Raw genomic sequence first — 26046 nt, forward strand, 5'->3', positions numbered from 1 at the left:
TATCTATGAGCTGCTGGTCATGGCTGACGAGTCATATCTGCCCGGAGCAACTGGTTTGAAGGCGCCAGTGACCTGCCTTCGTTCCTTCCCCGTCAGTAGAAATGGTTCTGCTGGGTTCAGTAGCTAAGCCACATGTGAAGGCCAGGAGCTGGACTTGGTTGTCAACAGCGCATACCATTGGGCGCATTTAATAGGCAGTGGGAGCTTGTCACCATTACCACCCCCGGCTTAAGGAACCCAATTCTGGATCACGCTCTTCTTTAAGGCCTAGATAGTGTGGATGTGGAGAGTATGTTTCCCAACAGAGGGGGAGTTGGGGGGGGCACCCTCAGAATAGAGGGACATTCTTTTAGAACAAAGATAAGTAGGAATCCCTTTAGCCAGAGGGTGGTGAATCCGTGGAATTCGATACCACAGGTGGCTGTGGAGGCTGGGTCGTCGGGTGTATTTAAAGCGTAGGTTGTTCTTGATTAGTCAGGGCATCAAAGGTTATGGGGAGAAGGCAGGAGAATGGTGGTGAGAGGGATAATAAATCAGCCATGATGGAATGGGAGAGCAGAGTCAATAGGCCAAAAGAGGTGTCAGTGCAGGAGTCAGTCGGGAGGTCGGAGGAACCATTCGGGAGAATGGAGGAGCCAGTCACCTGCTGGTGGGATAGACAGCATGGGAGCTGTGTACCCTAATTCGGAGCAAGGACTAGGTCTCAAGCCGTGGGCTTGCCTGCTGGTGGGACAGATGGCATGGGAAGTGTGTACCCTAATTCGGAGCAAGGACTAGGTCTCAAGCCGCGGGCTTGCCTGCTGGCAGGACAGACGGCATGGGAGCTGTGTGCCCTCGGTCATAACAAGGATTAGGTCTCAGGCCACGGGCTTGCCTGCTAGCGGGACAGACGGCATGGGAGCTGTGTGCCCTCGGTCATAGCAAGGACTAGGTGTCAGGCCGCGGGCTTGCCTGCTGGCAGGACAGACGGCATGGGAGCTGTGTGCCCTCGGTCATAGCAAGGATTAGGTCTCAGGCCGCGGGCTTGCCTGCTAGCGGGACAGACGGCATGGGAGCTGTGTGCCCTCGGTCACAGCAAGGACTAGGTTCCAAGCCGCAGGCTTGCCTGCTGCTACAGACCAGGTTAGGAGGAGACACTGAAGGCAGTGCAACGTGGAGTCCATGCTCAGCTGGGGGCGGCCTCCCCGGTCAGTGCTTCCCTCCTGTGTTAGAGGGGCAGAATGACAGGGTAGATTACGTGCATCTGCACAGTGCTGGGAGACTCGACCTTCAAAATTGCTGGACATATCGCTGTGGGTCTTGGATAGAAATGTTTTATTTTCACTTGAATATGCTTCTTTCCTCACTATTTTGAATGTGCTATTTTTGTTAAGGTTTGCACCTTGGCCACAGAGAAACTCAGTTTCATTCTCTGCATCTATTAGCAGATATTTAGCAATGATAATAAATTTGATTGGATTTTGGATTTGAAGGCGTAATCCTGCTGCTATACGTTATGGGCTTTATTTGCCAATTTTACGTCGAAACGTGTGGTTAGATGCCCTGTCTGTCCAGCGTGGGTTGGTGAGGGAGGTCAGTAAGTTCCAATTCTTGTCCAGGTGATGTAGGCAAGGAGGGAGAGAGGGAGACAGAGAGAGAGAGACAGACGGGGGGGGGCGGGGAGAGAGAGACAGACAGAGTGACGGGGAGAGAGAGACAGACAGACAGACAGAGTGACGGGGAGAGAGAGACAGACAGACAGAGGGGGGGAGAGAGAGAAAGACAGACGGAGGGGGAGGGGAGAGAGAGACAGACAGAGTGAGGGAGAGAGAGAGAGAGACAGACAGACAGAGTGACGGGGAGAGAGAGAGACAGACAGTGGGGGGGAGAGAGAGAAAGAGAAAGAAAGATTTGGAGGGTGAGCCAGATGTGGCGAGGGCAGCCCAGGATCCTAGTCAGTGAGTGCAACCCTATTACCATGCCAGAGGTTCGATTCCCGCTGCCATCTGTCAGGAACTTGTACTTTCTCCCCATCGCCATGTGGGTTTCCTCCGGGTACCATGGGGCCCCCTGGCTGACTTCCTGCACGTGATAATGTTTGACTTTAAGTCCGAATCTGGACCCCCAAACTCAGAGAGAAATGCAAACATGAGGAATTCTGCAGATGCTGGAAATCCAAGCAACACACATCAAAGTTGGGAAACCCTGACCCTAACCTGATGGCATAAACATTGGCTTCTCAAACTTCCACTAATGCCCCACCTCCCCCTCATACCCCATCCCTTATTCATTTATATACACACATCCTTTTTCTCCCTCTGACCCCCTGAATATACCCCTTGCCCATCCTCTGGGCTTTCCCCCCTCCCCCTTTTCTTTCTCCCTGGGCCTCCTGTCCCATGATCCTCTCATATCCCTTTTGCCAATCACCTGTCCAGCTCTTGGCTCCATCCCTCCCCCTCCTGTCTTCTCCTATCATTTTGGATCTCGCCCCACCCCTCCAACTTTCAAATCTCTTACTCACTCTTCCTTCAGTTAGTCCTGACGAAGGGTCTCGGCCTGAAACGTCGACTGTACCTCTTCCCAGAGATGCTGCCTGGCCTACTGCGTTCCACCAGCAACTTTGATGTGTGTTGCCAGAGAGAGACGCACCGTTTTGCATGTAACACCCAAAAGAACCGAAGGATGCACTGGGGGTGTCGGGGGCGGGGGGTGTGGGCTGCCGGCAAGAGTCATCACATGCTTTCTGGTGACAACATAGCGTACGTCAAGACCATAACACGTAGGAGCAGGATTAAGCACCGAGTCCATTATGGCGTATTGGGGTGGGGGAGGGATGTGTGCGACACTGTAGCGCATTGTGTAGCACGATGCTTTGTAGAAGAAGCAACCTGGGCTCAGTTCCTGCTGATGCCTGTAAGGAGTTTGTACGTTCAACCCACGACCGCACGGGTTTCCGCCGGGTGCTTTGGTTTCTTCCCACAGTCCGAAGATGGACTGGTTGATAGGTTAACTGGTCATGGTAAATAGTCCCGTGAGGCACACACACATGCACACATACACACAGACACTCACAAACACACAGACACCCACAAACACACACACACACACACACACACACACACACGCGCACATGCACATGCACATGCACATGCACACACACTCACAGACATGCACACGCACTCACAGACACACACACACACTCACAGACACACAGACACACAGACACACACACACACACACACAGACATGCACACGCACTCACAGACACACACACACACTCACAGACACACAGACACACAGACACACACACACACACACACAGAAACACACACACACACAGGCACACACACACACTCACAGACACACACAGACACACACACACACTCACAGACACAGACACACAGACACACACACACAGACGCTCACAGACACACTCACACACACACGCACACACACACACCCATACACTATGTCACATCATAGACACACACACACTCACAGTCACAGACACACACTCACAGACACACATGCACACACACTCACAGACACACAGACACACTCACAGACACACACACACACACTCACACACACACACACTCACAGACACAAGACACCCCCCCCCCCAATACACTATGTCACATCACAGACACGGGTGGGAAGGTTGGTACAGGAGGTGGGAATACGGGGGGGTGACAGCGGAACGGGAGGGGAGAGGCAGCGAATGGAAGGAAGGAGAACAGGAAAGGGGTTGGGGGAACTGAGGAAAGAGGGAGGTGAGGAGACTAAGTGAGGAACAGGCATCCACAGCCTTTACCGCATCTCACCCCTCCCTCCCACAGGCTCACTGCCTTCGTGCTGAAGTCTTTCTTGCACGCTCAGCCCTACATCTTCATCGACGACTCAGTCTTGCAGCAGGCCGCCTCCTTCTTCCTCAAGTACCGGCTGGAGTCGGGCTGTTTTGGCAACATGGGCAAACTGCTCCATAGCTCTATGAAGGTAGGGCTGGAGGGGTGTGGGGACACCCAGAGCAGGTTGTGACTGTGTAGCAGGGACCACTGGGACGAGCAGATCCCAACTCTGAACTGGGTGTGGGTCCTCCTAACCTCCGCTCTGAATTGGCATCCTTCTACTCAGAGGCTGTGTCTGCTGGTCTTAGACTCCCCCAGCACAGGAAACGTCCTCTCCACATCCACTTCAGAAATAGGAGCAGGAGTCGGCCATCTGTCCCGTCGAGCCTGCCCCGCCATTCAATAAGAGCACGGCTGAACTGACCACGGACTCACCTCCACCTACCTGTCTTTTCCCCATAAGCCTTAATTCTTCTAATATGCAAAAGTCTATTCGACCTTGTCTTAAATATATTTACTGAGGTAGCCTTCACTGTTTAATTGGGACACCACTCTCTGGAAAAGCATTTCCTCCTCATCTCTGTCCGAAATCTACTCCCCCAAATCTTGAGGTAGTGTCCCTTAGTTCTAATGTCACCCACCACTGGAAACAACTTTCCTGCCTTTGTCTTATCTATCTCTTTCAAAATTTTATATGATTCTATAAGATGTCCTCTCACCCTTCTGAATCCCAGCGAGTACAGTCCCAGGTGACTCAATCTCTCCTCATAGTCTAACCCCCTCATCTCTGGAATCAACCAGGTGAACACCCTCTGCACCACCTCCAAAGCCAGTATATCCTTCCTCAAGTTTTCCAATATAACCAAGAACACGCGTAACGTATATTAACCACCCAATAATACATTCTTAAATTAGGCAAAGTAAGACCTCCATCCTTTTTTAATTTTTGTAAATGACATTGTCCAGTTCTTGGTCTTTTATTATTCCAAACAAAATAATAGTCATCCTGATCAAAAAACTTCTTAGTTAGAAAAATAGGAATGTTTTGAAATACATATAAAATTTTTGGTAAAATCAGCATTTTAACGCATGAATTCGACCTACTAACGAAAGTGTAAGTGGATTCCATCTAGAAAAAAAATTGCTTCATAAAATCCACTAAGGGAACTGAATTAGCTCTATAAAGGTCTCCATAATTTTTAGTGATAATGATACCTAAATATTTAAAAGAATCCGTAACTTTTAGAGCAATGTTATCATATATAGAAGCGGAATCATTTAAAGGAAATAATTCACTTTTTTGCAGGTTTAATTTATATCCTGAAAACAATCCAAATTCATTTAATACTTTCAATAAGCTAGGAACAGATTCTTTGAGATTCGAAACATAAACCAAAAGATCATCCGCATAAAGGGAGATCTTATGAATAGTCCCATTTATAGAAATTCCTTGTATATTTTTAGCTTCACGAAGTGCAATAACCAATGGTTCCAACATCAAGTTAAATTACAGAGGACTTATACCCTGTTACAGTGCTGCTTTTTAGGGTAGTAATGAAGGTCCTCCATCTTTGTGTCTGCAGAACATTTCTCCATGACTGTTTCCATAACAGTTGCTTTTTGGCCAGTCAAGTTTGTTAGCCCAAACCTGCAGGTCCAGTGGACCACTCTTTGACCTGATAGGCATGTGTGACCCTACCAAGAGCCAAAGCACAAAGCCCTGGCTCCAGCCAACAAAGCTCTCTGGGGCCATTGACGCATGAAAGCCCCCGAACCCCATGACAAGGTTGAGGTTGCAGCGTGCTGTTGTGCAGAGGGACTTGGAGCACTTGTTCATGAATCGCAAAAAGTTGGCTTTGCAGGTGCAACAGGTTATTAAGAAGGCAAACGGAATGTTGGCCTTCATTGCCAGAGGGATTGAATTCAAGAGCAAGGAGGTTATGCTGCAACTATACAGGGTACTGGTGAGGCCGCACCTGGAGGACTGTGTGCAGTTCTGGTCTCCATACTTGAGGAAGGATATACTGGCTTTGGAGGCAGTGCAGACGAGGTTTACCAGGTTGATTTCAGGGATGAAGGGGTTAAACTATGAGGAGAGATTGAGCCGCCTGGGACTATACTCACTGGAGTTCAGAAGAATGAGGGGGGATCTTATAGAAACATACAAAATTTTGAAAGGGATAGATAAGATAGGAGTAGGAAAGTTGTTTCCATTGGTAGGTGAGACGAGAACTAGGGGACATTGCCTCAAGATTCAGGGAAGCAGATTTAGGACGGAGATGAGGAGAAACTGTTTTTCCCAGGGAGTGGTGAATCGGTGGAATTCTCTGCCCAGGGAAACAATTGAAGCTTCTTCACTAAATATAGTTAAGAAACTGTGTATATATTTGGATATACAGGGACTGATTCGTGATTGTGTGTATATTTGGATAGACAGGGGCTGATTTGTGATTGTGTATATATTTGTATAGACTATGACTGATTAGTGATTGTGTATATATTTAGATAGAGAGGGACTGATTAGGGATTGTGTATATATTTGGATAGACAGGGACTGATCTGGGATTGTCTATATAATTATTTGCATAGACAGGGACTGATTCAGGATTGTGTATATATTTGGATAGACAGGGACTGATTTGGGATCGTGCATATAAGTATGATGCCTGGGCATGTCCTGTCCGGTGGTATTTATACCCCATCATCCTATCCCGCCTGATTGGTTAGACCTCATCCAATCAGGTTTCCGCTCTCCCACCTTCTTTACAAACAAATTCGAATTCCAGTTTATATTCAAAGTGAGACCATCATCTTTTTAGAACTTTCCCTCTCGTTTTACCAGATTGTGTATTTTGCTCATAGCATATCTGTCGAATTCCTTAAGATTCTCCTTCACCTTGTCTGCTTTAGCAACTTCATGCCTTCTTTTAGACTACCAATTTCTTTGCTATGTGTTCTCTTGCATTTCCTGTGCCTCATTTGTTCCTACCAGATTATATCTGCTACGAACCACTTTTTCCTCAACCTGGGCCTCAATATCTCTTGAAAACAAAGCTTCCCTAAACCTGTCTTCTTTGCCTTTCATTCCGACAGGCACATGAAAGCTTTGTACCCTCAAAATTTCAATTTTGATGGCTTCCTACTTACCTTTGCGATAAAACAGTCTGTTCCAATCCACACTTGCCAGATCCTTTCTGATATCATTAAAACAGACCTTTCTCCAATTTAGAATCTCAACCCGTGGCCCAGACCTATCTAGTTGCATATTGACTGTGAAACTAATAGCATTGTGGCCACTGGCTGCAACGTGGTCCCCTACACAAACGTGTGTCACCCGCCCTGTCTCCTTCGCTAATCGCAGATCCAGTATCGCACTCTCTCTCATTGGGAGATCTACATACTGTTTGTTCTGTATCTTCTGTCAAAATCGGAGTACTGAAAATCATAGGATTCATAGAAGTTCACCCGCCCATTCTTGCCCTGCCTCAATGGACAAACCTAATCTGAACCCCATGAAACTCTGCTGGTTTCCTTGGCTACATAAATCCTGGGAATACACACTCCGGTCCCACCAAACCCCTGACATTGAGACGCCAAACCCTGGTTTGTGGGGACGCTGTGTAATTTGCTTCCCTGTTACAACTCAGTGCCAAGAAATGACAGACAGCACACTGCATACAATTAACGGAATTATATTTATGAATCTTAACTAAAGGGTTAGTAAAGAAAAGAAAGTGTGATAATAACAGAGTTGTCATGATGGGAGATTTTAATTTCCCAAATATCGATTGGCATCTCCTTAGAGCAAAGAGTTTAGATGGGGTAGAGTTTGTTAGGTATGTTCAGGAAGGTTTCTTGACACAATTTGTAGATAAGCCTACAAGAGGAGAGACTGTACTTGATCTGGTATTGGGAAATGAACCTGGTCAGGTGTTAGATCTCTCAGTGGGAGAGCATTTTGGAGATAGTGATCATAATTCTATCTCCTTTACAATAGCATTGGAGAGAGATAGGAACAGAAAGCCCAAGAAATAGTGGATGCATTAGCGATAATTTTTCAAAACTCTTTAGATTCTGGACTAGTTCCTGAGGATTGGAGGGTGGCTAGTGTAACCCCACTTTTTAAATAAGGAGGGAGAGAGAAACCGGGGAATTATAGACCGGTTAGCCTAACGTTGGTTGTGGGGAAACTGCTGGAGTCAGTTATCAAAGATGTGATAACAGCACATTTGGAAAGCGGTGAAATCATCGGACAAAGTCAGCATGTATTTGTGAAAGGAAAATCTTGTCTGACGAATCTCACAGAATTTTTTGAGGATGTAACTAGTAGAGTGGATAGGGGAGAACCAGTGGTGTGGTATATTTGGATTTTCAAAAGGCTTTTGACAAGGTCCCACACAGGAGATTAGTGTGCAAACTTAAAGCAGACAGTATTGGGGGTAAGGTATTGATGTGGATAGAGAATTGGTTAGCAGACAGGAAGCAAAGAGTGGGAATAAATGGGACCTTTTCAGAATGGCAGGCAGTGACTAGTGGGGTACCGCAAGGCTCAGTGCTGGGACCCCAGTTGTTTACAATATATATTAATGACTTAGGTGAGGGAATTAAATGCAACATCTCCAAGTTTGCGGATGACACGAAGCTGGGTGGCAGTGTTAGCTGTGAGGAGGATGCTAAGAGGACGCAGGGTGACTTGGATAGGTCAGGTGAGTGGGCAAATTCATGGCAGATGCAATTTAATGTGGATAAATGTGAGGTTATCCACTTTGGTGCCAAAAACAGGAAAACAGATTATTATCTGAATGGTGGCCGATTAGGAAAAGGGGAGGTGCAACGAGACCTGGGTGTCATTGTACACCAGTCATTGAAAGTGGGCATGCAGGTACAGCAGGCAGTGAAAAAGGCGAATGGTATGCTGGCATTTATAGCGAGAGGATTCGAGTACAGGAGCAGGGAGGTACTACTGCAGTTGTACAAGGCCTTGGTGAGACCACACCTGGAGTATTGTGTGCAGTTTTGGTCCCCTAATCCGAGGAAAGACATTCTTGCCATAGAGGGAGTACAAAGAAGGTTCACAAGATTGATTCCTGGGATGGCAGAACTTTCATATGAGGAAAGACTAGATCAACTAGGCTTATACTCGTTGGAATTTAGAAGATTGAGGGGGGATCTTATTGAAACATATAAAATCGTAAAGGGATTGGACAGGCTAGATGCAGGAAGATTGTTACCGATGTTGGGGAAGTCCAGAATGAGGGGTCACAGTTTGAGGATAAAGGGGATGAGGTAAAACTTCTTCACACAGAGAGTGGTGAATCTGTGGAATTCTCTGCCACAGGAAACAGTTGAGGCCAGTTCATTGGCTGTATTTAAGAGGGAGTTAGATATGGCCCTTGTGGCTAAAGGGATCAGGGTGTATGGAGGGAAGGCTGGTACAGGGTTCTGAGTTGGATGATCAGCCATGATCATACTGAATGGCGGTGCGGGCTTGAAGGGCTGAATGGCCTACTCCACCTATTTTCTATGTTTCTAGACAAGTTAGAAAAGTGTTTAATTGGAGTAAGGGGAATTATGAGGCTATCAAGCAGAAAATTGGAAACATATTCTCAGGGAAAAGTATGGAAGAAATGTGGCAAATGTTCACGGGATATTTGAGTGGAGTTCTGCACAGGTACGTTCCAATGAGACAGGGAAGTTATGGTAAGGTACAGGAACCATGGTGTACAAAGGCTGTAATAAATCTAGTCAAGAAGAAAAGAAAAGCTTACAAAAGGTTCAGAGGGCTAGGTTATGTTAGAAATCTAGAAGATTATAAGGCAAATAGGAAGGAGTTTAAGAAGGAAATGAGAGAGCCAGAAGGGGCCATGAGAAGGCCTTGGCGGACGTGATTAAGGAAAACCCCAAGGCATTCTACAAGTATGTGAAGAGCAAGAGGATAAGACATGAGAGAATAGGACCAATCAAGTGTGACAGTGGGAAAGTGTGTATGGAACCGAAGGAAACAGCAGAGGTACTTAATGAATACTTTACTTCACCATGGAAAAGGATTTTGGTGATTGTAGGGATGACTTGCAGTGGACTGAAAAGCTTGAGCATGTAGATATTAAGAAAGAGGATGTACTGGAGCTTTTGGAAAGCATCAAGTTGGATAAGTCACTGGGACCAGATGAGATGTACCCCAGGCTACTGTGGGAGGCGAGGGAGAAGATTGCTGAGACTCTGGCGATGATCTTTGCATCATCAATGAGGACGGGAGAGTTTCCAGAGGATTGGAGGGATGTGACTGTTGCTCCCTTGTTCAAGAAAGGGAGTAGAGATAGCCCAGGAAATTATAGACCGGTGAGTCTCACTTCAGTGGTTGGTAAGTTGATGGAGAAGATCCTGAAAGGCAGGATTTATGAACATTTGGAGAGGTATAATATAATTAGGAATAGTCAGCATGGCTTTGTCAAAGGCAGATCGTGCCTTACGAGCCTGACTGAATTTTTTGAGGATGTGACGAAACACATTGATGAAGGAAGAACAGAAGATGTAGTGTATATGGATTTCAGTAAGGCATTTGATAAGGTACCCCATGCAAGGCTTATTGAGAGAGTAAGGAGGCATGGGATCCAAGGGGACATTGCTTTGTGTATCCAGAACTGGCTTGCCCACAGAAGGCAAAGCGTGGTCGTAGAGGGATCATATTCTGCATGGAGGTCGGTCACCAGTGGTGTGCCTCAGGGTTGTGTTCTGGGACCCTTACTCTGCGTGATTTTTATAAATGACCTGGATGAGGAAGTGGAGAGATGGGTTAGTAAGTTTGCTGATGACACAAATGTTGGGGGTGTTGTGGATAGTGTGGAGGGCCGTTAGAGGTTACAGCAGGACATTGATAGGATGCAAAACTGGGCTGAGAAGTGGTAGATGGAGTTCAACTCAACTAAATGTGAAGTGGTTCATTTTGGTAGGTCAAATATGATGGCGGATTACAGTATTAATGGTAAGACTCTTGGCAGTGTGGAGGATCAGCGGGATCTTGGGGTTGGAGTCCATAGGACACTCAAAGCTGCTCTGCAGGTTGACTCTGTGGTTAAGAAGGCAGACGGTGTTTTGGCCTTCATCAATCGTGGAATTGAATTTAGGAGCCGAGGGGTAATGTTGCAGCTATATAGGACCCTGGTCAGACCCCACTTGGAGTACTGTGCTCAGTTCTGGTCGCCTCACTACAGGAAGGATGTGGAAGCCATAGAAAGGGCGCAGAGGAGATTTACAAGGATGTTGCCTGGATTGGGGAGCATGTCTTATGAGAGTAGGTTGAGTGAACTCAGCCTTTTCTCCTTGGAGCGACGGAGGATGAGAGGTGACCTGATAGAGGTGTACAAGATGATGAGAGGCATTGGTCGTGTGGATAGTCAGAGGCTTTTTCCCAGGGCTGAAATGATTAGCACGAGAGGACACAGTTTTAAGGTGCTTCTATGTAGGTACAAAGGAGATGTCAGGGGTAAGTTTTTTGCTCAGAGAGTGGTGAGTGTGTGGAATGGGCTGACAGCAACGGTGGTGAGGCGGATACGATAGGGTCTTTTAAGAGACTTTTGGATAGGTACGTGGAGCTCAGAAAAATAGAGGGCTATGGGTAATCCTAGTAATTCCTAAGCTAGGGACATGTTCAACATAACTTTGTGGGCCGAAGGGCCTGTATTGTGCTCTATGTTTCCAAAAAAAAAACAAAAAGGGCCCACGTAGGATAGTTAAAGGGGATGCAGTGGATGTTATACATTTGGACTTTCAGAAGGCCTTTGACAAGGTGCCACAGATTAGGCTGCTTACCAAGTTAAGAACCCATGGTATTACAGGAAAGTTACTATCATGGTTAGAGCATTGGCTGATTGGTAGGAGGCAGCGAGTGGGAATAAAAGGATCCTTTTCTGGTTGACTGCCAGTGACTAGTGGTGTTCCACAGGGGTCGGTGTTGGGACCACTTCTTTTTATGCTGCATATCAATGATTTAGATGATGGAATAGATGGCTATGTTGCCGAGTTTGCAGATGATATGAAGATTGGTGGAGGGGCAGGTAATGTTGAGGAAACAGGTAGGATGCACAAGGACTTAGACAGATTAGGAGAATGGCAAAAGAGTGGGAAATTAAATACAATGTTGGAAATGCATGGTCATGCACTTCAATAGTAGAAATAACCGTGCTGATTTTTTTCCAAACGGGGAGAAAATCCAGAAATCTGAGATGCAAAGGGACTTGGGAGTCCTTGTGCAGAACACCCTGAAGTTTAATTTGAAGGTTTAGTTGGTGGTGAGGAAGGCAAATGCCACGTTAGCATTCATTTCAAGAGGTCTAGAATACAAGAGCAGGGATGCGATGCTGAGGCTTTATATAGCATTGGTGAGGCCTCACCTTGAGTATTGTGAACAGTTTTGAGCACCTCATCTGAGAAAAGATGTTCTGGCATTGGAGAGGGTCCAGAGGAGGCTCACAAGGATGATTCCAGGAATGAAAGGATTATCATAGGAAGAACGTTTGATTCCTCTGGGCCTGTAATCGCTGGAATTCAGAAGGATGAGGGGGGGATCTCATTGAAACCTTTAGAATGTTGAAAGGCCGACACAGAGTAGATGAGAAAGCAATGTTTCCCATGGTGGGAGAGTCCAGGACAAGAGGACACAGCCTCAGGATAAAGGGACGCCCTTTCAAAACAGAGGAGCAGAGAAATTTCTTTAATGAAAGGGTGGTGAATTTGTGGAATTTGTTGCCACAGGCAACTGTGGAGGCCAGGTTGTTGGGTGTATTTAAGGCAGACATTGATAGGTTCTTGATTGGACATGGCATCAAAGGTTACAGGGCGGAGGCCGAGAACTGGGTTTGAGGAGAAGATGAAAAAAAAAGGATCAGCCATGATTGGATGGTGGAGCAGACTCGATGGGCCGGATGGCCTAATTCTGCTCCCATGTCTTATGGTTTTATTATAATTAAACAGTCAAATGTGCACAAGTTGGAGCCCAAACCTTTCATAAGCCATATTCACCGATCCTCAGTCGACCTCTGCACCTTGCTCCATCGAATCACCGTCCTCCACCTGCACCCCCTCTAATCCAGGCAGCATCCTGGTGGATCTCCTCTGCACCCTCTGTAATCCAGGCAGCATCCTGGTGGATCTCCTCTGCACCCTCTCTAATCCAGGCATCATCCTGGTGAATCTCCTCGGCACCCTCTCTAATCCAGGCAGCATCCTGGTGGATCTCCTCTGCACCCTCTCTAATCCAGGCAGCATCCTGGTGAATCTCCTCTGCACCCTCTCTAATCCAGGCAGGATCCTGGTGGATCTCCTCTACACCCTCTCTAAAGCTTCCACACTGTGGGAGGTGATGAGGAGGGAACGTTGTGGGAGGAGTTGAGGGGAGAGCACTGTAGGAGGTGGTGAGGAAGGAGTACTGTGGGAAGGGGCAAGGCTGGAGCCCTGTGGAAGGGGGGGAATGAGGGAATGCTGTAGGAGGGGTAGGGGGGTTTGCTGTGGGAGGGGCAGAGAAGGGAATGACAGAAGCAGCAGATATAACAAATCTGAATGTCCCCACTATCCCCAGGGCAGCGTCGATGATTCCATCTTCCTTTCGGCCTACGTCACCACTGCTCTCCTCGAGTTACAAAGGCTGAGTCCCAGTATGGTCAGTAAGGCCGGGGCAGGACAGAGGCGGTAAAAACACCAGGGAGGGGCTGGGTCAGGCGGAGGGGAAAGGAGATGGACTGGGAGGAGAAATGGGAATGCAGTTGTGCGGGTGAGACAAGGAGGGTTGGGGAAATGGAGGAAACTGAATAAAGGGGTTGGCAAGGAGTGGGGTGAGAGCGGGAGAGGCAAGGAGGAGGAGGTGTGGGAGAGGTGGAGGGAGAGGGGAGGGGGAGATGGAGTTAGAAGAGGGAGGGGACGGTGAAGTGGAGGGAGAGGAAGAGAGAGATGGAGACGGAGATGGGGAGAGGAGAGGGAGCTGGCAAGCAAGAGAGATGGAGAAGGGAGTGCAGGAGAGAGTGTGAGAGAAGGATGAGGGGGTGAGGGAGAGGGGAGGGGGTGTGGGACAGATAGAGAGGGAGAGGGAAGTGAGGGGGAGGGGAGAGGGGAGGGAGAGAGGAAATGGAGAGAGAGTGACAGGGAGAATGAGACGGTAGAGGAACGAGCGAGAGGGTGAGAGGGATGGAGAAGGGTGAGGGGAGGGTAGAAACAAGAGAGGGAGAGGGGGAGGTGGAGAAAGTAGAGATGTAAGAGAGAGAGGGAGGTGGATAGAGACAGGAGAGGAAGGGGAGAGGGTAGAGATGGGAGAGGGAGAGGGAAATGGAGAGAGGGAGATGGAGAAGGTAGAGATGTAAGAGAGAGAGGGAGGTGGATAGAGACAGGAGAGGAAGGGGAGAGGGTAGAGATGGGAGAGGGAGAGGGAAATGGAGAGAGGGAGATGGAGAAGGTAGAGATGTAAGAGAGAGAGGGAGGTGGATAGAGACAGGAGAGGAAGGGGAGAGGGAGAGGGGAGAGGGAAATGGAGAGAGGGAGATGGAGAAGGTAGAGATATAAGAGAGAGAGGGAGGTGGATAGAGACAGGAGAGGAAGGGCAGAGGGTAGAGATGGGAGAGGGAGAGGGAAATGGAGAGAGGGAGATGGAGAAGGTAGAGTTGCGAGAGGGAATCGGAGAAGGTAAAGGTCGGAGAGATGGAGGGGAGAGGAGAGAAGTGTAGGAGAGTAGAAATGGGAGAGGTGGAGGGGTAGACGGAAAAGAGGTGGGGAAACTGGAGGGTGTAAAAGGGAGAGGAAACGTCTGAACAAGGATGTGGGCAGGAGGTGTGTAGAGCCATACGGGAAGTTGACCCCTCAATCACTATCTCGTCGGTCTCCTTCTAGGCTGATACAGTTTACAAGAAGACTCAGGAACTATTGAGCTTTGACTCTCCAAGCAATGGGGCAGGTTAGGGATGAATCCCCTCGCCCGGCTTGACCTTCTTCCTCATGTTGTCAGCTCGGCCCTGTTTTACCCTCCCCGAGGGAAATACTCGCACTTATTCTGACTCTGGGCCACGTGAGAGAATGGCGCACACAGTTTTTATCCTAGCCTGGGCCCTGTCTCACTTTCCGCACACCACACCCTGGACATGCCTGACGTACCTGTGCCTCGACCTGGAAATATCCCACCCACGCTGACCCAGGCCTGGGATGCCCTGACATCCCTCCCACTGTCCGTGGCCTTGGGCCTGTCCAATCCAGCCTGCCCTGCCTCACACCCCATTGCTCATAGCCTGCACCTGCCCCATCCTCTGTAGCCTCCGAACTCGGCTTGTCCCATTCTACCTACCATAGGCTCTGTGGATGGCCTACCCTCCGTGCCCACCACCAGGGCCTGCCTAACCCTTTGTAAACCCTGGCCCTGCAACTGACCCAGTCCAGGGCCTGCCCCACCATCCTGACGGGACCTGGGCCTGGGTTGAAACCGACCCCACCCGTGCTGACAAGTCTTACTTCTCCGCTGTGCTCTTGTGCTTCCAGAGGAAACTACGGCGGAGATCCAGCCTACAGGGTTCTCGGTGAGTTGCAACAGTGGGGTCGCAGGGTGGTGGGAAGGACAATAAGATGGATGCAGTGAGGTTGAAAAGGCATTGGGAGGAGCAACAGGCAAATTGGCAGTTTTGGATGTCAGGAGAGAATGAGAGCCCTGGGGAGTGAATGATGGATCATTTTTCATTTGGTGATAGACCATTGCTGGTGCAGGATAGACAACTGGTGGTGAGTGATAGAATTGCTGGTGAAAGACCATTGGTGGTGGGTGACAGACCATTGGTGGTGGGTGACAGACCATTGGTGATGGGTGATAGACCATTGGTGATGAGTGATAGACCATTGATTGGTGATCGACCACTGATAGTGGGTGCAAGACTATTGGTGATGAGTGATAGACCATTGGTGCTGGGTGATAGACCATTCCTGTAAGGTGATAGACCCTTATTGGGAGATGATAGACCATTGGTGGTAGGTGAGGGTCCATTGGTGGGCAGTGATAGACCATTGGTGATGTGTAATAGACCATAGTGAGTGCTAGACCATTGGTGGGAGGTGATAGACCACCAGTGGTGGGTGATAGTCCATTGGTGGGGGTGGGTGATAGACCATTGGTGGTGGGTGATAGACCATTGGTGATGAGTTATAGACAATTGGTTGGTGATAGACCATTGACTGTAGGTGAAAGAACATTGGTGATGAGTGATAAACCATTGGTGGTGGGTGATAGACTACTGTCAGTGATTGATAGACCATTGGTGGTGAGTGATAGACCGTTAGTGGGGTTGATGGAACATTGGTGGTGGGTGATAGACCATTAGTGGTGGGTGATAGAACATTGGTGGGTGATAGACCATTGGTGGTGGGTGATAGACCACTGGTGGTGGGTGATAGAACATTGGTGGTGGGTGATAGAACATTGATGAGTGATGGACTATTGGTGGTGATGGACCATTGGTGGTGATTGGTGGGGGAGGGTGATAGACCATTGGTGAGATATCATTGATGGGGGGGTGATAGACCATTAGTGGTGAATGATAGACCATTGGTGGGGGCTGATAGAGCATTGGTTGTGGATGATAGACAATTGCTGGCGGGTGATACACCATTGGTAGGGGGCGGGTGATGGACCATTGGTGTTGGGTGATAGACCATTGGTGAGAGACCATTGATTAGGGGTGATAGACCATTGGTGGTGAATGATAGACAATTGGTGGTGGGTGATAGACCATTGCTGGTGGGTGATAGACCATTGGTGAGTGATAGACCATTGTTGGGGGGTGATAGACCATTGGTGGCGAATGATAGACCATTGGTGGTGGGTAATAGACAATTGGTTGGGGGTGATAGATCATTGGCAGTGGGTGATAGACCACTGGTGAGTGAAAAACCGTTGGTGTTGGGTAAACTAGTGGTGGGTGATAGACAATTAGTGGTGGGTTATAGACCATTGATGGGGTGATACACCATTGGTAGTGAGCGATAGACCATAGGTGAGAGATAGACCATTGGTGATGAGTGATAGACCATAGGTGAGAGATAGACCATTGGTGGTGGGTAATAGACGATTGGTTGGTGACAGACCATTGGTTTTGGGTAAATTGGTGGTGGGTGATAGACAGTTGGTGGTGAGCACTAGACCATTGGTGGGTGATAGACCATTTCTGTTGGGTGATAGACCATTGGTGATGACTTAGTGACCATTTGTTCCTGATGTTGGGGAAGTCCAGAATTTGTTCCCGATGTTGGGGAAGTCTCACAGTTTGAGGATAAAGGGGAAGCCTTTTAGGACCGAGAAGAGGAAAAACTTCTCCACACAGAGAGTGGTGAATCTGTGGAATTCTCTGCCACAGGAAACCGTTGAGGCCAGTACATTGGCTGTATTTAAGAGGGATTTAGATATGGCCCTTGTGGCTAAAGGGATCAGGAGGTATGGAGAGAAGGCAGGTACAGGGTTCTGAGTTGGACGATCAGCCATGATTATACTGAATGGCGGTGCAGGCTTGAAGGGCCGAATGGCCTAGTCCTGCACCTATTTTCTATGTTTCTATGTTTCTATGAGCGATGGACCATTGGTGAGTGATAGACCATTGGTGGTGGATGATAGACCATTGGCAGATGATATAGCATTGGTGGTGAGTGATAGACCATTAGTGGTGAGTTCTAGACCGATGGTAGTGAGTGATAGACCATTAGCGATGGGTGATAGACCACTGGTGTTGGGTGACCATTGATGGTGGGTAATAGACCAGTGGTGGTGAGTGATAGTCCATTGGTGATGAGTTATAGACCTGTGGTGGTGAGTGATAGACCATCAATGGTGAGTTATAGACCAGAGGTGGTGAGTGATAGACTATTGGTGATCAGTTATAGACCAATGGTGGTAAGTGATAGACCATTGGTGGTGGGTGATAGATAATTGGTGATGAGTGATCGACCATTGGTGGTGGGTGTAGGACCACTGAGATGAAATGAGTGGTAAATGCAGTTGATTTACAGGAATCTCGGGTAACTGAGGCACATTGGGAGGGACTGGCGGACGTTAGAATTTTGTGGGAGGGGCTATTGAGGAGCCTGTTCCAGGACATTAGTATTTGGGGAGTTTTCAGGGCGTGTGCAACATTGAGATTGGGGGTTATTTGCAATGGCTGATGAATATTGGACAGCTCTGGAGGACGCTGGAGGTGTTCACAGTGTGTATGATGGGTGCTGGCTGATTACGGGAGGATGGGATCATGTGTAAGACACATTTGGAGCTGAGGTTTAGAGCTGTGTTTGGAGTGTGTGAGGGAAATTTTGAGGGCTTGGGCAACTTTGTTAGTGTTAGGGATATCTGTGCAGAGGGTGGGTGGTTTTTGAAAGGCTTGCAGGACATTTGTGTTTAAGGGGCATTTTTGGAGGATTTGATGGATATTAGGAGAGGGCAAGGGTTATGTGGCGAGTGAGTGAGGCTCTGGGGGATTTGTGGAGGGTGTTGTGAACATGATGTGGTTTATTTGGGGTGGGTGAGACAGATTTGGGAAGTGGATGAAAGTATTTGCGGAGTGTGTGGGGTACCTGTGGGATTTAAGATAAACGTGGAGAAGGAAGAGGTGTTTGTGTGAAGGGTCTTTGGAGGGGCTGAAGGGTATTTGGACAGGACGACAAACAGAGTGTATCCGGAAGAGAGAGTTACCTGTCTGAGTGGAAGGAGGGTGTCTTGGTGGGGTGCAAGGACTGGGAGGCATTTTCTGGGAATGTCTGACTGTCTCTCTGTCCAGACGACTGTGCTGGAGCCTTCTCTCGCTTGCCTGAGGAAGCAGATGGAGACAGTGAACAACACCTACACTCTAGTGCTTCTCGCCTACACCTTCACCCTGGCAGGGGACGACACCTCGAGGGATTGGCTCCTCAAGAAGCTGGAGGGTCTGGCCATCAAGAAAGGTGAGGGACGTTCAGTGGCACCCCTCCCCCTCAGCTCACCTCCACTTCACTCTCCCCAACTGTCGACTCTCTGCCATCCTCTAACGACTCCTCAATCCTCCTCCATTGCTACAGCCTTAGCCATCCTCCCTCCTCAACCCTACATTGCCTCAACCCTCCTCTTCCTGCCCTACTTCACCCTCAACCCTCAACACTCTTCCCTCTTCTTTACCCTCACCAGTCCAACTCCACCACCTCGGTCTTCCTCTTCTCTCCTCCCCTCCACCCACCCTCAACCCTCCACCCTCCTATTAATCCTCCCCAATCTCCCATTGCTTCAACCCTCTTCTTCCCTCCCTACACCCTCAACCCTCAACACTCCTCCCTCCTCTTGCACCTCCCCAATCCTCCTCCCTAACTTCAGCCCTCCTCCTAAATACTGCGCCTCAACCCTCAACCCTCTTCCCTGCTCCTCCACTGAACCATTCTCTAAACCCTCCTCTCCTTACCTCTCACTCTTCCTACCTCATTCTCAACTTGGACCGCGTTAAGCCTTACACTCTGTGACCTTGGACTTTTGTGATCCTCCACCCTCCTTTCAACCCTCGGACATCATGGCATTGGACCTCCCCCCCTCCCCACCGCCCACCATGACCAATCCCCCTCACCGCACAGATGGAATGAGGCACTGGACGAGGAAACCGGAGGCAGGGGAAAAGGATCAGGAGTTCAACTGGTACTGGTGGAGGGCTCCCTCAGCTGAGGTGGAGATGATGGCCTACGTCCTCCTCGCCCTCCTGTCCCAGCCCCACGTGAGCCCCGCAGACCTGCAGCAGGGCACATCCATCGTCGGCTGGCTGGTCCGGCAAAGAAACGCATACGGGGGCTTCGCCTCTACCCAGGTGGGTGTGGCAACGGGGTGGACGAGGGGGGGTTGGGGGAGGGGGAGCGAGATGGAGGGGCGGGGTGAGGATTGGAGGGGTAGAGGGAGGGAGGGGTTGAGTTAGGAGATGGAAAGGGAGGGGAGGGGAGGCTGGGCAATGGAGGTGGTGACCAGGGAAGGGGAACTGGAGGGAACGTGAAGAGTTTGGAGTGTTCCCTGGGAAGGGGAGTTGGGTTTCCCCGGCCCACGTTCCCGCGACGTTTTCCTGGTCTCCGTTCCTGTGCCGTTTTCTTGTTCGGCGCTCAAGGGCCGCTGGATTCCCTGACTTTGGGTTCCTGGTCCGTATTCCCGGGTCGATGTCGGGTGGGGTAGGGTGAGCACAGTGGCCTGTTCTTCATTTGTCACGGCGTCTGCTTTCTCCACCCCAGGACACCGTGGTGGCGCTTCATGCTCTCTCACTCTACGGGAGCCTGACCCACGTCTCGGACTCCCGGGGCGGGTCACCCTGACCGGCAAGAAGGGCTCCAGCCGGGAAATCCAGCTGGACGCCTCCAACCAGCTGGTACTTCAGACCGAGACGCTGCAGGACGTCCCCGGAGACGACACTGCCCTCGTCAGCGGGAGCAGCTGTCTGTTACTGCAGGCGAGTTTCCTCATTCTCCTTCTCTCCACACATCCCCTCCCTCCCTCCGAACCCCCTTCTCTCCATCCTGTCCATCTTCCTTCTCCACCCTCAACCATCCCCCTCCCCTCCACTCCAACTCTTCCCTGGTCCCTCCCTCCCTCTCTCTCTAAGCCCTCTCCTTTCCTTTCTTTAACCACCCCAGCTCAGCTCCCTGCTCTCTCCGTTCCTCCCACACTCTGTCTCCCTCTCACTTTCCCTCCTCACTTCTCCAACTCCTCCCTTCCTCCCTTCCCTCTCCCTCTCCTACTGCCCAACTGACCCCTCCCTCCTTTCGCCATCCTATCAAGTCTCCCCCTCCTTCTTTCCTCCCTTGCCCTATCTTCTTCAGTCCAACTCCCCCTCTCCTCCTTCCTTCCTGGTCCTCTTTCCTCTTTCCTCCATGGACGTATAATGCCAGAGCACAAAAACAGACCCTTCAGCCCATTTAGTCCATGCTGAACCATTTAATCTGCCTACTCCCATCGACCTGCACTGGGACCATAGCCTTCCACACGCCTCCCATCCATGTGCCTAAACAAACTTCTCTTAAATATTGAAATCGAGCTTGCATCCACCACCTGCCTTGGCAGCTCATTCCCCACTCTCGCCCACCCCCTAAACTTCTCACCCTTCACCCTTAACCCATGCCCTCGCGTTCTAGTCCCACCCAACCCCAGTGGCAAAAAGCCTGCTTTTATTTACCCAATCTATACCCCTTGTGAATCAAAGTTCAAAGTAAATTTATTACCAGATACAGCCCTGAGATTCATTTTCTTGCAGGCATACTCTGTAAAACCATAATACAATAAAAAACCATAACAGAATCAACGAGAGAGCGCAGGAACTTGGGCGTTCAACCACAGGGCAAAAGACAACAAACTCTGCAAAGACACAAAGAAAGAAATAATGACGAGAAATAAATAAACAATAAATATTGAGAATGAGTTGAAGAGTCCTTAACAGTGAGTACATAGGTTGTGGGAACATTTCAATGATAGGGCAAGTGAAGTTATCCCCTCTGGTTCAGAAGCCTGATGGTTGAGGGATAATAACTGTCCCCGAACCTGGTGGTGTGGGTCCTGAGGCTCCTGTACCTCCTTCCTGATGGTTGAGGGGGTAAAAACTATTCCTGAACCTGGTGGTGTGGGTCCTGAGGCTCCTGTACCTCCTTCCTCATGGTTGAGGGGTGATAACTGTCCCTGAACCTGGTGGTGTGGGTCCTGAGGCTCATGTACCTCCTTCCTGATGGTTGAGGGGTAATAACTGTTCCTGAACCTGGTGGTGTGGGTCCTGAGGCTCCTGTACCTCCTTCCTGATGGTTGAGGGGTAATAACTGTTCCTCAACCTGGTGGTGTGAGTTCTGAGGCTCCTGTACCTCCTTCCTGATGGCAGTCACAAGGAAAGAGCACAACTTGGATGGTATACCTCTTGTCAAATCTCCCCCACTCTCCTACACTCCAGGGAATAAAGTCCTAACCTATTCAATCTTTCCCTATAACTCAGTTCCCCCAGACCTGGTGACATCCTTGTAAATTTTCTCTGCACATTCAACCTTATTTATATCTTTCCTGTAGGTAGGTGACCAAAACTGCACACAACACTCCAAATTAGGCCTCACCAAAGTCTTATACAACTTTAACATAACGTCCCATCTCCTGTACTCAATACTTTGATTTATGAAGGCCAATGTGCCAAAAGCTTTCTTTACGACCCTATCAACTAGTGACGTCACTTTCAATGAATTATGGACCAGTAGTCCCAGATCCCACTACACTCCTCAGTGACCTCCCGTTCACCTACCCTGGTTTGTCCTACCAAAGTACAGCACATCATTCTTGTCTGCATTAAATTCCATCACCATTCTTCAGCCCATTTTTCCAGCTGGTTCAGATCCCACTTCAAGCTCTGATAGTCTTCCTTGCTGACCACTGCACCCCCAATCTTGGTGTCCATCCACAAATGTTCTGATCCAGTCAACCACATTATCACCCAGATCACTGATATCAATGACAAACAACAACGGACCCAGCACTGATCCCTGCGGCACTCCACTAGTCACAGGCCCCCAGTCAGAGAGACAACCGTCTACTTCCACTCGTTGGCTTCTCCTGCAAAGCCAATGTCTAATCCAATTCACTACCTCATCTCGAATGCCATCTTGCTGGACCTTCTTGACCAACCCCCATGTAGGACCTTGTCAGATTCCTTGCTCAAGTCCATGTGGACAATATTCACTGCCTTGCCTTCATCCACTTTCCTGGTAACTTTCTCAACTGGTAACTTTTTTTTAGTTGGACATGCACGAAACCTTGCTGACTATCCTTAATCAGCTGCTAACTATCCAAACACTTAAATATCCAGTCCCTTAGAATACCCTTCCAATAACTTGCCCACCGGCCTGTCATTTCCTGGTTTATTTTTAGATCTTTTTTTTACACAGTGGAACAACACTAGCTATCCTCCAATCCTCCGGTACCTCACCTGTCGCCAAGGATGGTTTGATTATTTGCGCTAGGGCCCTGGCAATTTCTGCACTTGCCTCCCGTAGGGTCTGAGGGAAGGCCTTGTCAAGCCCTGGGGATTTATCCACCCTGATATGCCTCAACACCACAAACCTCTCCTCCTCTACCATGCACAAACAGGCTCAACAATGTCCTTCACAACTTCAACAAAACATCCCATCTCCTCTACTCAGTACTTCGATTGATGAAGATTTAAGCTTTCCATCATCCCAACTCCCTCCTCTCCTTTTCCCTCCAACTCTGCTTCTTCCCTACACCCGTCCTCCCTCTGTAACGGATCTGAGGATTCAGGTGTCAGGGGGAATAGCTGTTGAAATCGTGGGGAGGAAGGCCTGGCCTTATTGAGCGGAGGGCACCTTCTAACCTCTGGCTTCACTGCGAGGCAGCTGGTGATGACTGATGGGGCATGGAGAAGAAGGAGGGGTGAGTGGAATGAGTGAGTGAGGAGGGAGTGGCGGGTTGGAGGCAGGGTTAAATGGAGGACGGAGGGATTAAGTGAATGGTAGGGAGTGTAGAACGGAGGGAACAAGAGTACAAGATGTTGGATCAATGGGCTGAGGGGAGGGTAGACAAGGGGGAGAGGGAAAGAGGGAAGGGAAGGGACAGAGCAAGCTTGCAGGAGGAATAGTGAGGATGCAGTGAGGATGAAGAGGGATGGAGGAAGGGGATAGAGGGACGGGGTGAGGGAAGGGATACAGAGAGAGGGGGAAAGGTAGGGGACAGGGAGGAAGGGAGGAAGGGGACAGAGAGACGAGGGTGAGGGGGAGGACAGAGACGGAGGAGACACCAAGATGGAGGGGAGAGGGAGGGAGGGAGGAAGGAGATAAAGAGATGAGGGTGGGAGAGGCGACAAAGAGGGAAGGAGGTGAGGACGGAGGACAGACAGGGAAGGAAGCAACAGAGAGGGGGACCGGGGGAGGGAAGGAGATGGAGAGATGAGTGTGGGGGAGGGAGGGGACCGCAGGATGGAGGAAAGAGAGGAAAGGAGGGAGGAAGGAGGTGGAGAGATGAGGAAGGGGTCAGCAGTTGGAGGGGAAGGCTGGAGAGGACAGAAGGAGGGAACGAGGAAGGGAATAAAGAGATGGTGAGGGAGGGGATAGTGAGAGAAGGAACAGCAGAACAGAGGAGAGAGGGAAGGAGGGGATAGAGAGAGATATGGTTAGGAAGGTGGGGGGGGTAGAGGGACGTGTGAAGTTGAAAGAGCAGGGCGGAGGGGAGGGAGGAAAGAGATGGAGGGAGAGATGGAGAATGGAGTGGTGGAGGAGAGAGTGGAGGGGAAGAAGGAAGAGGAGCGAGGAATGAGGGAGGATAGATGATTATAGGAGAGATCAGGGTGAGAGGGGAAGGAGAGGGTGGGATACAGTGAGCTGGGGGAGGGAGAAGGAATGAGGGAGGGGCAGGACACAGGGAGGAGAGATGGTGGCACAGGGGAGCCATCTGTAGCCTGTGGTAACCGTCCCTCCACGCACTCTGTCCCCTCAGACCATACTGCGATACAACATCCTTCCCAAACGTCACGACGCCGCCTTCCTGCTCTCGGCCAAGATGAAGAGATCTGATGACGGCCCCATCGCAGGCACCATCAACATTAACGTAACGTGAGTGCAGGACGGGTCCAGAGCGGGAGCGGGGAGGAAGGTGGGGGCGCTGGGGCTCCCATTCCCATCGCGATGAGAGGGATCCGTGTGGGAGAGGATCGGTGTTGTGATTGGAGAGTGATTTCACTCGATCCCAACTGTGTGTCCCTGGGTGTGATTCCCGATATCCAGTCTGTCCCCCTGGGAGTGATTTCACTCGATCCCAACCGTGCGTCCTGGGCGTGATTCCCGATATCCTGTCTGTTCCCCTGGGACTGATTTCACTCGATCCCAACCGTGTGTCCCTGGCCGTGATTCCCGATATCCTGTCTGTCCCCCTGGGAGTGATTTCACTCGATCCCAACCGTGTGTCCCTGGGCGTGATTCCCGATATCCTGTCTGTCCCCCTGGGACTGATTTCACTCGATCCCAACCGTGCGTCCCTGGGCGTGATTCCCGATATCCTGTCTGTCCCCCTGGGAGTGATTTCACTCGATCCCAACCATGTGTCCCTGGGCGTGATTCCCAATATCCTGTCTGTCCCCCTGGGAGTGATTTCACTCGATCCCAACCGTGCGTCCCTGGCCGTGTTTCCCCTGATCCCAGTGGCATTTGCTGTGTGTGAGTCTCGGGAAAATAAACCCTCTGTGTTTTCCTCTCTGATTGTGGCTGCTTTCTGTCCGTCTCTCCCTTAGGTGCGTGGGGCCTCGTGCCGTCTCCAACATGGTTATTGTGGATGTGAAGATGCTGTCCGGGTACTCTGCTCAGGTGAAGAGAGGGTTTGTCCCAGCTGCTCCTGGCCCGAGCTGTGGATTAGGGAGTGCGGGTGGAAAACCGGCCCTTGCTGACCTCTCCCCACTCTGTCCCACCAATCTCCTATGAACCAGGTTTTGTCCATCAGGGGGTTTCTTTGTAAGATGCCCCCCCCCATCACAAACAAGAATTGTCGGGGGGGTGGTGGGAACTGAACTGAAGAGACTGGGGAAGAGGAGGTTGGGTCACAAATAGAGAAAGCTTGGAGACACTGTGAGAGGGAGGATAGGCAGGTGATAGAGAAGGGACGCGCTCAGACCGAAAGTTTGAGATGTGTCTATTTTAATGCAAGGAGTGTTGCGAACAAAGTGGATGAGCTTACAGCGTGGATCAGTACTTGGAGATATGATGTAGTGGGTTTGGATGGTTCAGGGACAGGCTTGGTTACTTCAAATGCCAGGTTTTAGATGTTTCAGAAAGAACAGGGAGGGAGGCAAAAGAGGTGGGGGCTTGGCACTGCTGATCAGAGATCGTGTCACGGCTGCAGAAGAGGTGGACGTCATGGAGGGATTGTCTACGGAGTCTCTGTGGGTAGAGGTTAGGAATAGGAAGGGGCAATAACTTTACTGGGTGTTTTTTATAGGCAGCCCAATAGTAACAGGGATATCGAGGAGCAGATAGGGAAACAGGTCCTGGAAAGGTGTAATAATGAGGGAGTTGTCACGATGGGAGATTTCAATTTCCCAAATATCGATTGGCATCTCCCTAGAGTGAGGGGTTTAGATGGGGTGCAGTTTGTTAGGTGTGTCCAGGAAGGTTTCTTGACACAATATGTAGATAAGCCTACAAGAGGAGAAGCTGTACTGTGCTACACATGCCCCTACACTTCCTCCCT

At 49.7% G+C, this 26046-nt stretch overlaps 1 protein-coding gene across 1 annotated transcript in view; it reads left to right on the top strand.

Moving 5' to 3' along the window:
• LOC140208163 (alpha-2-macroglobulin-like) overlaps window positions 1-24424 on the top strand; it is a 41326-nt gene extending 16902 nt beyond the window's left edge. The window contains exons 7-14 of the mRNA XM_072276643.1: window positions 3822-3978; window positions 13405-13485; window positions 14703-14766; window positions 15342-15379; window positions 18611-18773; window positions 19428-19654; window positions 20064-20278; window positions 24304-24424. Of these exons, the coding sequence (XP_072132744.1) occupies window positions 3822-3978; window positions 13405-13485; window positions 14703-14766; window positions 15342-15379; window positions 18611-18773; window positions 19428-19654; window positions 20064-20144 (811 nt within the window). The 3' untranslated portion in view covers window positions 20145-20278; window positions 24304-24424. The remainder of the gene's footprint in view (window positions 1-3821; window positions 3979-13404; window positions 13486-14702; window positions 14767-15341; window positions 15380-18610; window positions 18774-19427; window positions 19655-20063; window positions 20279-24303) is intronic.
• Window positions 24425-26046: the final 1622 nt, after the last annotated feature.

Source organism: Mobula birostris, chromosome 13, assembly GCF_030028105.1.
Source record: "Mobula birostris isolate sMobBir1 chromosome 13, sMobBir1.hap1, whole genome shotgun sequence".
In the NCBI taxonomy this organism is placed as follows: Eukaryota; Metazoa; Chordata; class Chondrichthyes; order Myliobatiformes; family Myliobatidae; genus Mobula; species Mobula birostris.